A 12345-nucleotide genomic window follows, 5' to 3' on the forward strand; every position below is an offset into this window, starting at 1 on the left:
GCTGGGTGAAGAGATTACTTAAAAAAATAGAATCTTAAAAAAAATCAGAACATCAGACAATTGCGTACTTGGACAATATTACTTTGTTTCCTTATAAAATTGCTTTTTCACAATTGGATTTTGGCAGCAAGCCCTTGGTTCAAATTGAGGCATGCTTTAGGTGATAAACTATTGCATTGGTTGTATGGACACTATTGAAGGTAGTGTTCATTGTGACAAGTACTGACCACTGTATCAGATAATGTCTTTATGAGGACTCGGGGGAGAAATTTCTTTCTGATCTCACTACTAGAAAAAACTATGCCTCTCTTGAGCAACCGGTCTGTTTTTGTCTTGGAAGTACTGTTGTCTTATACCTAATCCTTGTTTCCTGAAGCCAAATTTGCAGCTCCCATATAAAAATTAGTCAGGGATCTCTGGCATACTCCTGTGTAAATTAATCTTAGTCTTAGCTTCACCTTAATCTTTAGAATTTTAACATATTTTATATATTGATCAATAAAGGCTCTATAAATAGCATTCAAGGAATAATAAAATTCACCCAAGATTTTTTCTTGAAGCTAAGTTAATCTGCTTGCTGGGTAAGAAATGAGTTCACTCTGTCTCTCCGTGCTGAAAGTGAAAAAGATAGAGAGGAAAAGAAAAGGTTTATTATATATTAGGAATTCTAGGTTTTATGTTCTGATTGGGTCATTTGAGAATGAGAAATTCTTCTTTTTGATTTTGTTCTGCTGTCACAAAAGCATAGAGATTGCTTTATAAAGAGGTCTGAGGTGGGATATGAAAGTGTCTGTTAGGTTCAGAGATATAAGATCAGCACTTTTGTTTTTTTCTTTTTAGATCAGCACTTTTATATGCACATGCTGGGAACTTGGTAGAGTTTTATTTTAACAGTACGGCCTTAGTCCTACCCTTATAGAACAGCATGCTACATATTCACTGCTGTATGGGTTATGATCTTTGTAGGAATCGTGATCAAAGGCCTGACTGAATATCAGAGTACTTTTGTTTTCCTTCTGTTACAAAATGAATTTTTGTACCATCTGATGAAATAACAACTGTGCAGAAGCATATATGACTCTGGAGACCAGGCATTGGGAGACTGTGAGACAAGTAAGAATAGCCATGACTAAATTCTAAGAGACTAGAAGGCATTTTAGAGTGATGACCAAAGTAAGGGAATCTTACTTCTGAGTCCACTTTTTTTTAAGATTTTATTTATTTATTTGAGAGAGAAAGCGAGCGAGAGAGAGCATGAGCGGGAGGGAGGGGCAGAGGGAGAGAGACAAGCAAGGACCCTGGGATAACAACCTGAGCCAAAGGCAGAGGCTTAACTGACTGACCCACCCAGGCACCCCCTGAGTCCCCTTTTGATAGCCAAGTCTTTTGTTTGAATATAGATCGGTCAACTTTCCCTGTGATATTACTTCATGGGCAGCAGGAAGTATTAGCAGTAAATCATATTTTTTTCTTGGCTTGCCAGCAAGAAATCTAGGGCTTATGCTGTTATCCACAATCACTTAGATCAATGACTTTAAGTTTGTTGTAACTCTGGGGCTTTGCGGTATTATCTTTTCAGTCAATGTTAATAACAAATTTTGGATAACATTTTCAAGTTATGTGACCTCTGTAGTTGAAAATAGAGTCCTAATGATTCTAGCATAAAGAGAGTATCTGTTTTTTTCTCCAGGGAGATCAGTGTCCCTTCAGACACTCCCACAGAAGCATAGTCTCCTGAAGGACATGGGAAGGAAATATCTAATATTGTCTAATTATTATATTTTTATATATAGTTGTTATCTGTATATACAAGTTAGGTTTTGATGAGGCAAATATGAATAAGCATGTTGTGGATTCCGGAAATAAAGATTAGAAGGGTCACGTATGTAAAAACAGAAGTAGAATTACTTGTAAAAAAAAGTGAGAAAGAGATTCTTAGTTATCTCTGGGATACAGATAACTTGCATAGAGTTAAGCAAAATTTGGAAAGGTTGCCATAAGACTGTGGAGGATGTTAGGCTAATTAGAATTTATAATTTTGCCCATAAATTTGTACCAAGTCTCATTCTTGAAGGAATTTGTATTTGAGTTGAGGCTTTCGCAAATTCTAAGGTTGGCTCGAGGAGTGAAACTTGCTGTAGCTGTAGGTAGTCAAAAAGGGATAAGCTGAATTTCTGCAAACCAAATACATTCCAGAGGGTGTAAGAATGTATTGGATAAAGAATGAAGATTAAAAACACTTTGAAAGTTACAGATATCTGTCAGATTTTACCACTGGTAATTTGTAAAGAGAAACTTTCGCTGAAACAAGTAAGATGAGCCATCTAGCATGTAAATGTTCAAGGTCCAGTTTGGGGATAAACATAAAATCATAAAAACTCATGTCAGGTAGCTCTGCCATGGCCCTGATATGACCAGACAGTGTTTTCCTTGAGAAGAAATAACTAGTTTGGGAGGTATAAGGTGGGGAGTTATGTCAGGTCTTTATCAAGAAGATCATACGTAAGCTATATAGGTTGAGGGAAAATACCAGAGTAGGCATGGGCAAGCCTAGACCCAAGCAAGTTTTCCATTAAGGATGCTGACAAATTCTGCCAGTAAAATTGTTTATTACTTACATAGACAGCAAATGTAGGATCACCATGGTGTTAGCTCCTTGTGTCCATTGTCTCACTGGGTAACACTGAAACCAAAGAGGCCAGACAATCACAGGCAACATGAGTGGTAGGGTACCCTGTGGCTGAGGAACAGTGGCCATACGAGGAGAATATATGGAGGTGGGTTAAAAATAGCTTTGTTAGCAGCACCTCCCAAGACTGCCTATATTCTGTATTCTGGAGGACCATTCTTCCGGGGCTCAGGTCAGCCTGCAGTTGAGCCTTGCCTGTGTGAGCTCGGTGGAGACAAAGGTTGCCAGTGCCTCAGTTCAGAGCAGTTCTTCTACGTTATCCATGGTAAAGGAGAAATGACAGGGTGAATTAGAACAAAAGCATGAAAAGAAAAGTGTTACAAGCAATAGTTTCAAGTATAGAAATTTGTGTTGTTGATCTTAGGATAAGCAGCCTATTTCTATAAAGTTGTCTGCTTCTGGAATGTGAAGGCATTCTTGACATCCTGACAGTCACTTGGTACCTTCTGAGAAATGTCTTTTTTCTGGTGATCATGTCATCTTTTCCCAGGATGTTTGTATTTATGAGTAATATCTTTGTAATATCATCTATCAGGAGTACTTGTATAGTCTTTTATTGAGGCTTTTATGTTTCTTCCAGAAGACTCAGTTTCTGATCTATAGCTTGTAACAGGAGCCTTTAGGCAAGCATAAAGAAAAAGCAGAAACTACCTGTGGAGGTAAGACTGAATGGTTCAGGTTAAGTTGTTTTAATAGCAACAATATCAGAATGGGGAGAAGTAGAGTCCTTTATGAAGCAGATCAATTTATAAGGATTTAGTGAAATATACCTCAGAATAAGAACATATCATGAACAGTGAGGGCATTGAGCCATTTCAGAGTTTTTAATTAATACCACTGTGTGTTATGATTTTCTCCAGTTGTCTGCAATGTAGATATTTAAACCTAGAGATAAAATCTTTTAAAACTTAATTATTTTTTAAAATAACAGCTTTATTGAAATAAAATTCACCTTTTTAAAGTATACAACTCATTGGTTTTTAGGATATTCAGAGTTGTGCAATCATTACCACTCTCTAATTTTAGAACTTTTTTTTTTTTTAGAACATTTTCATCACTCCAAAAAGAAAAACCCCATGACCATTGACAGTCAATCCTCATTCCTCCCTCTGATCTACCTGGCAATCCCTAATCTACTTTCTGTCTCTATGGATTTGCCTCAGAGATAAATTCTTTTAAAAATAACAACTGAACAGTTGTTTACATGTCCATAAACATGAATATGCCTCTTCCTCAAAAGGATATAATCACTCTATTATTTTACATTAATGAAAAGTCATCCATATAGAATTGAACTGAGAGCCTCTCTTTTTGATTTATTAAATTTAAAAAAGTGTTTTGGGTTTAGTAAAAAACAGCTTTCATAATGGTGTTGAGCTAATTCAAAATCTAGAGAATGCTAAGCACTCTTAATTATATTATTTTTTCTGTTTTTTATTTTTCACAGAGCTAGATTAGTATCTGATACATTAGTAGGTGCTCAATCAAGATAGCTTTATTTTGTTTTGGTGACAGAACTGGCATTAGAAGCCAGCTGTCCTCCCTGGAAGTCTCTTCTTCCATCATGCCATACATGCTTTCCATTTGTGCCCAAAGCTGATTTTTGTAAAGCATTTGCAAACAGTTCATGGAAATGGGGATCAATGTTCTTTATTTCCTTTTTCTATCCTATTTCTTGTAACCATACACAGATTTAAATTCACAAGTTTAAATTTGTTGTGTGAATGCTAAAATGGTAAATAGTCTAAGGGAGAAGAAAGAAAAGTAAAATACCTTTCATTTCTTTTTGTCTAATGACAAATATAAACACCCCATATTTCACAGTTAAAGAATTTATGTAAAGTAGGACATAAATTCATAGGCAGCATTTTTAGCTTGAATACTTAGGTTAAATAGCTCCAGTCAAAATGTTAAGTATGAATTAGTGATTTTAAGATATAAAAAGATTTATGCTTTAAGGAGCTCAAGTTGGAAGAGAAGGGTGGTAAGAGAAAAGGTGAATGTCTGTAGGTTTTTTTGGTGCTGTTTAAATTTTGTTATGGTGTAAGTATAGGCAGTAAAGTACACAATTCGTAAATGTACAACTTGATGAATTTTTTACACATAAGTATGTATATATAATGATCACCACACAGATCAATATACAAAATATTTCAACACCCCAGAAGATTCCTTAGTACTCCTTTTTTTGTCAGTTACAACCTTCTAAGAGGTAATCACTATTTTGACTTCTGTCACAATAGGTTAGTTTTGCCTCTTCTTGAAATACATATAAATGGAATCAAATGATACTCTCTTGTGTCTAGCTTCTTTTACTCATAATTGTGTCTATAAGATTCATCCATATTGTGTGTAGCAGTGGCTAATTTTTTTTGCTTTATAGTATTTCATTATATAAATAAAGCACAATTTATCTATTCACCTGTTGATGGTGATTTGGGTTAACAGTTTTTTACTATTGTGACTAAAGTTGCAAAGAACATTCTTGTGCTTATCTTTTGGTGAATATATGCACTCATTTTTCTTGGAACTTCAGGTTTTGTAGTGTTATAAAAGTTCAGAACGTTTCTGTTAAAACAGCCAGAATGCCAACCCTGCCTCACAAGAAATTTTTAAGTCTGCCTAAATGGATATATACCTCTTTGATTTTATAATAGAAATTGGGGGAAAATAACATTGACTTCACTGCCAATTTTGGGTGGTATTGTGCCTGTTCTGTAATGCAAGAGTTACAGATATTATACATTCATTCATTCAGTGAACAGTAGGGAACCATCCTAGGGGTTAGAGATACAGCTATGAAAGACGCAATCACATCCTACTTTCCCCAACCAATATGTTCAAGTTATTTGAACATAATGCATGGAGTGTAGTGATAAAGAAAGGAGAATTATTAGGAGAGTACTTAGGGTGAAGCATCTCACCTAAACCTGGGTAGTCAGTGGAAGCATCTCAGAGGAAATGACATCTGACCTGGGTCCAATAGAACAAAATGGAATTAGCCAGGTGAAGGAAGTGGAGGGTGTGTGTTGAGAGGAGCGGACAATGAGAGTTGTTTTTTTTTTTAAAGATTTTGTTTATTTTTGACAGAGAGTGCACAAGCAGGGGAAGCAGCAGGCAGAGGGAGAAGGAGAAGCAGGTGCAGGGCTCGATCCCAGGACCACCATGACCCGAGCCGAAGGCAGACGCTTAACTGTCTGAGCCACCCAGGCACCCCGACAATGAGAGTTTTTAAGGCGATGTTTAAAGCCTGGAGACGTGAGAAATTGAAAGTAGCTGGGAAGCAGGGACTCAATTTTAAAGGGCCTTTTGGTAATATCACAGAGTTCTGATGTCATCCTCAGGTCAGAAAAGAATCACTGGTACTGTCCTTTTATTATGGAAGACTTCAAACACCTGCACATCCCATAGTTTGAGCAATTACCACCTCATGACCAGTCTTGTTGATACCACTTCCTTCCTCCCCCAGTGGATAGTTCTGAAGCAAATTTGAGACATCACATCATCATTGAAGATTTTGAGCAGGAGAGTGACATGATCAGTTTTGCATTTTAGAAATCACATATCCCTAGTAACTTTAAAGTATCTTTATAATGCACACACCATAGTTTGGTTGCTTCTCATTTGCTTCCAGTCATACAGACATTTGTCTTTCCGTACTATTTATAGCAGCTTGCATTTTTTCAAACTGTATGGAAACATGGTTAAATGCCAAACTTATTTTATATACTTATCTTCTTATGTAGATAGATCATTGTTTAATTTGCCTTTAAAATACTATTAATGAATATTTTGGCTTCTATAAGTATAAAAAGGTCATAAACAATATAAAAGTTTGTTTCTAGTTTGGTCTCCATTATAGCAAACATATTAGTATTTGGAAAGTGGAATTCAATTTATGATTTTACTATGAATATTTTTTGCAGATTCAAGTTTAATTTATGATTCTTCTGTAGCTCAGGTTTTGCTCTTTATCTGCCTATTGAAATCTGTTTTCTTATTGAAGTTTACTTTGATGGTGAGAATTAATACAGATTACTTTTATTTTAAAGCCAATTATCATTGTTTACGTGACACTAAGTTAAAAATTCCGTCCTGTAGTAAGAATGTTTACTTACTAAAATGTTTTAGTTTTAACTTTTTTTTAAAAGGTGATTTAGTAGAAGGTAACTGCTGTAATACCATGGAATAACACTGCATTCATGCATACATTCATTCATTTGGTGAGCGTCAGTGATCTTAATCCAAATCAGAGGTTGGCAAATTTTTGCTGCTAAGACTGGTTCTTACATTTTTGAAGGATTGTTCCCCAAAAAGGGAGAAGAATTTGCAACAGAAACCGTATGTGGCCTGTAAATATACTACCTGGCCCTTTACAGGAGAAGTTTGCCATCCCTGATCTAAATGAATATAACCTAAATTCTTGGCATGTGCTTTTTTTTCTTTTGGAAATGTTTTTATAAGACTCATTTTTGAATAACATTTGAAAATAAAAATGTCATTGTTTTCTACAGAGAAGATGGCGAATTAGAAGATGGTGAAATAGATGATGCAGGACTCGAAGAAACACAAGAACAGGAAGCAAAAGAGGATGAAAAACAGAAAAATGAAAAAGCCTATAGAAAATCAAGGAAAAAACACAAGAAAGAAAGAGAGAAGAAAAAATCCAAAAGGAGAAAACGTGAAAAACATAAGGTTAGTTAGAATCTACTTTGAATTCTTTTAGTAAATTTGTATGAAATATAAAATACTGAAAATTAGAAAGTATAAATTATTGCTTATTTTATTATAAAACATTGTTTAGAGGGGTGCCTGGGTGTCTCAGTCAGTTAAGTGTGTGACTGGATTTCAGCTCAGGTCATGATTTTGGGGCGTGAGATTGAGCCTTGTGTCAGGCTTCTCACTGGGCATGGAGCCTGCTTAAGATTCTCTCTCTCCCTCTGCCCTTCCACCCCCCAAAAAACAACTTGTTGATTAGATATTTTTATTTATGTGATTAATAAATTTTCTGAACATAAAAATTATATGAATTATCTCAAAGATTTAAAAATTAATCAAGGTAACTTTTAATGCAAGTTAAAATAAATCTTTTATTTTTAAAGATTTTATTTATTTATTTGTCAGAGAGAGAGCGCAAGCAGTGGGAGCTGCAGGCAGAAGGAGAAGCAGGCTCCTCGCTGAGCAAGGACCCTGATGCAGGACTCGATTCCAGGACCCTGGGATCATGACCTGAGCTGAAGGCAGACGTTTAACTGACTGAGCCACCCAGGCATCCCTAAAATAAATCTTTTTAACTAATGGAATTGTATGCAAGAATGATAAAAGGTTAAGGAAAGTTTTATTCTCTACCGATATAGATTAGTAGCATTGGCATTGTCTATTTATTTATTCATTCATATGTATTTTCATGTGCTTGTTATGGAAATCTCTGTGCCCTATGCTAGGGTTATAGTAATGAGTGAAACAGTCTCTAACAGAGATTACATTGAAATGGGAAAGAGAAGGCAATAAACAAATGAAAAACAAATGTCATCAAGAAAAAAAAGTAGGGTGCTGCATAGAGAATAATGTAGTTTGGGATAGGGAAGAAGGGACGTCTCTGTGACAGAGAACTCAGGGAAAAGTTGGCATCTGTGGTGGGGTAGTTTTTGAAACTCCCCTGTAAAAATAGAGCAATAAGGATAGCAAAATCAAAAACTCATTGGCAACATCTGCCAAAAAATGAAGTAACAAGTTATTCCCACAAACCTTAAAAACACAAATGGATAAGGCCAAACCACGGACAGCACCAAGACCTGTATAGGATCAGCAACTGTGCATACTGAGGCAGAGGGAAGGTAATGGGACTTCCAGAAAACAAATTGCCAACAGTACTCCTCTCAGATGGAGGAGTCCTGACTCCATGGGCAAAGTCCATGGACCAATCTGAGAATAGCAGCAGAAAATGAGAGGGAACTTTACTAGTTTCAATTCACATATGAATGTAAAGTGACCACATGAATTTGGATGGTGCTTGAATGGTCTGGGCCTGATGAACTCCTGATACTAATCAACCAAATCCCTCTTTTCAGACAGAGTCCCAACACTGAGAATATAACTGCTATCATTAGAATCTAAACTGAGGGGCGCCTGGGTGGCTCAGTCATTAAGCGTCTGCCTTCGGCTCAGATCATGATCCCAGGGTCCTGAGATAGAGTCCCACATCAGGCTCCCTCCTCGGCAGGAAGCCTGCTCTCCCTCTCCCACTCCCGCTGCTGTGTTCTTGTTCTTGCTATCTCTGTCAAATAAATAAATAAAATCTTAAAAAAAAAAAAAAAGAATCTAAACTGAGAGGACAAGCATACTAGGGCTGGGCAAGGAAAGAAATAGATTTAAAAATGAGGGAAGGGAGCAAGCAAAGCATATTTGAGAAGATACATAACCATATTTATTAATACTTCATGCAAACAATGGAAGAAATAACCCTAGAAAACAAGATAGGACCACGATCACATTCCATGTAAGTTATTATTAAAAAAAAAAAAAAAGAGGGGCATCTGGGTGGCTCAGTCAGTTAAGCATCTCCCTTCGGCTTGGGTCATGAGCTCCAGGTCTTGGGATCGAGCCCTGAGCAGGCTCCCGGGCTCCCTCTGCCCCTTCAGCCTGCTTGTGCTCTCTCTCTTGCTGTATCTCAAAGAAATAAAAAAAAATCTTCAAAAAAAATTTTTTAAAAAGAGAATAATGGAGAGAATAATATTATTCCAGAAGAGAAATAATTCCCATAAAACATATAAAATATCTAACCTAATATTTCAAAATGATAAAAAAATTTAAGAAAGTAATATAAGCTATGATCAAACAGCATAAATACAGTTTTGTAGGAAATATCCTTTGGTCATCTAGGCAAAAAGACCAAGTCCCTTATTAGGAAAAGAGAATCAGGTTTATATAAAAATTTTTGATATAAATATTTTATGCCGGAAGATAATGGAATGATATATTTTTTTAAAGATTTGATTTGAGAGAGAGTAGAGCAAGAGAGAGAGCACAAGTGGGGGGAGGAGCAGAGGGAGAGGGAGAAGCAGACTCTCCCACTGAGCAGGGAGCTCTACATGGGGCTTGATCCCAGGACCCTGGGATCATGGCCTGAGCCAAAGGCAGATGCTTAACCGACTGAGCCAGCCAGGCGCCCCTGGAATGACATATTTAAATAAGATGTGGGCCAAGAATTTTATATCCAGCTAAATACTGACCTTCTGATATAAAGTTGTCAAAAATATATATATGATAGAACTCAGTAAATATTGTTATCATGAGCCTTCCTGTAGACTCTACTAGAGAACAAGTTTAGATAACCAGAATGACTAGTTGAGAGAGAGGCATCTATATACACATACATATTTCCTTGTAAAACTAAGACTAAATGATGGACATAAGAGGAGCAGTGTATTATGTATCTGAACATTACAACTCTAAAAAATACCAGGAAAAGCAGAAGAGTATATGGCAAGCAGGATAAGCTTACTGATTGCCTTATAGTTATTAACTCAGAGTAAAAGGATGTTGCTTCACATTGTTATCCTGAGAATGAAAAAGAAAGGAGAAGAGGTTACTGCTGAACTTCAGTATTGGTCCTGTTAGTAAAGAAATAGTATGCAAAGAAGGGACAGGGACCAAGGTTATTGGAAAAAGGTTGTACGAAAGAAATAATGGAGGGACACCTGGGTGGCTCAGTTGGTTGAGCGTCTGACTCTTTTTTCTTTTTTTTAAAGATTTTATTTATTTGTCAGAGAAAGAGAGAGAGACTGAGCAAGCAGGGGGAGGGGAAGGCAGAGGAAGAAGCAGGCTTCCTGCTGAGCAAGGCCCCCAGTGTGGGACTCGATCCCAGGACCCTGGCATCATAACCTAAGCTGAAGGCAGATGTTTAATTGACTGAGCCACACAGGCATCCCAAGTGTCCAACTCTTGATCTCAGCTCAGGTCTTGATCTCAGGGTCGTGAGTTCAAGCCCCGTGTTGGGTTCCACTCTGGGAATGGAGCCTACGTATAAATAGATAGATAGAAAGATACATACATACATACATACATACATAAATGCAAACCTTTCTCAATACCAAAAGGTATACTCCCCAACAATGCAAAATCCAACTCTAAGCTGTGTATAATAGAAAGATTTAAAAAATGGGTAAAGCTATGCAGGCAAATGTAAAGAAAGAAAAGGCAGAAGTCATAATGTTGTGGGGCACCTGGGTGGCTCAGATGGTTATGCATCTGCCTTCGGCTCAGGTCATGATCTTGGGGTCCTGGGATCGAGCCCTCCGTCGGGCTCCCTGCTCAGCGGGGAGTCTACTTATCCCTCTCCCTTTGCCCTTACCCCCTGCTCATGCTCTCTTTCTGTCTCTCTCTCTCAAACAAATAAATAAAATCTTTAAAAAAAAAAAAAGAAGTCATAATGTTGATATCTGAAAAAGTCAAAATTAGGTCAAAATGGCATTGAAAGAAACAAGGATATTTTGTGATGTTAAAGGCTATAATTCACAATGAAGTATAAATTATTAATATTTTATATCCCCCAAAACAGCAACTTTTATAAAGCAAGAACTATAGGAACTGCAAGAAGAAATAGGAATACACTAATAACAGGAGATATACCAATATGCCTCTCTTAACCCAAAGAGATCAATCAAGTGGATGAAAAGGTGGTTAGGATATTAAAGAGAGATTATGTAGTGAGCTCTGAATCCTGAGAATACAGCTTCCTCTCATCTTTACGGCCATACAGTAGGCCTTATAAGCTCTAATTACTTTGATAGAGTGGAAGTGTTACAAAGAGCAATGTCAAACTACAATACAATAAAATTAGATATTACTACTAAAGTCAAAAAACAAAATGTCTTTTTGCTTTGTAATTCAAATACCTGCTATAAATAGCCTGTGGAACACAGGGGAAACATTAAAACTGCAGAATTTCGTGAAAATAATGATAAAATCCCGATGTGTAAGTACCAACAGAATATAGCTGAAGCGGTTATCAGGAGAAAAATTAGAGTATTGCAGTATTTATTACTGCTATTATTGCTAGTCTAGAAAAGTAGCCGATCAAAACAAAAACAAAAAGGAAGGACTTTTAATTAAGTTACAAGCAGAACTTAATGAACTAGAATGAAAAACCAGTAGTTATTAAAAAAAAGATCAACAATATGTATAAATCATTGGCCAGACTAACCAAGAAAAAGGGGGCACCTGGCTGGCTCAGTGGGTGGAACATGAGACTCTTCATCTTGGGGTGTGAGTTTGAGCTCCATGTTGGGTGTGGAGCTTACTTAAGAAAAACAGAAAAGAAAAAAGGGAAAAGCAAAAATAAAATTTGGTATGTTGAAGCTAAGAACTTTCAAAACCATCAAGTCCCATCTCCTTTTTAACAGCCTTTTCTTTGTCTGTCTTCTTTGGCAGATACATACTTTCAACATTTTTCTTGAAAATCTTAACCAGATCACTTAGTTCACTAGACACATTTTCTAGTTTCCATGTTACCGAATGTAGCTGTTTTTGTTCAACTTTCTGCCACTGCATAATGAGGATTTCCATTCTTCCGGTTTTAATAAGATATCCCACTTTCCTTTAAGTTGCCTCAAAGTTCAGAATTTTACTAACAGTAATTCAAGGCAACTTATTTA

At 36.5% G+C, this 12345-nt stretch overlaps 1 protein-coding gene across 1 annotated transcript in view; it reads left to right on the forward strand.

Moving 5' to 3' along the window:
• Positions 1–12345, forward strand: part of ZC3H6 (zinc finger CCCH-type containing 6) — a 62770-nt gene that overhangs the window by 17324 nt on the left and 33101 nt on the right. Inside the window, exon 2 of the mRNA XM_032410476.1 lies at positions 7204–7384. Coding sequence (XP_032266367.1) covers positions 7204–7384 — 181 coding nt within the window. The remainder of the gene's footprint in view (positions 1–7203; positions 7385–12345) is intronic.

This window comes from Phoca vitulina, unplaced genomic scaffold (assembly GCF_004348235.1).
Source record: "Phoca vitulina isolate PV1807 unplaced genomic scaffold, GSC_HSeal_1.0 scaffold12, whole genome shotgun sequence".
Classification (NCBI taxonomy): Eukaryota; Metazoa; Chordata; class Mammalia; order Carnivora; family Phocidae; genus Phoca; species Phoca vitulina.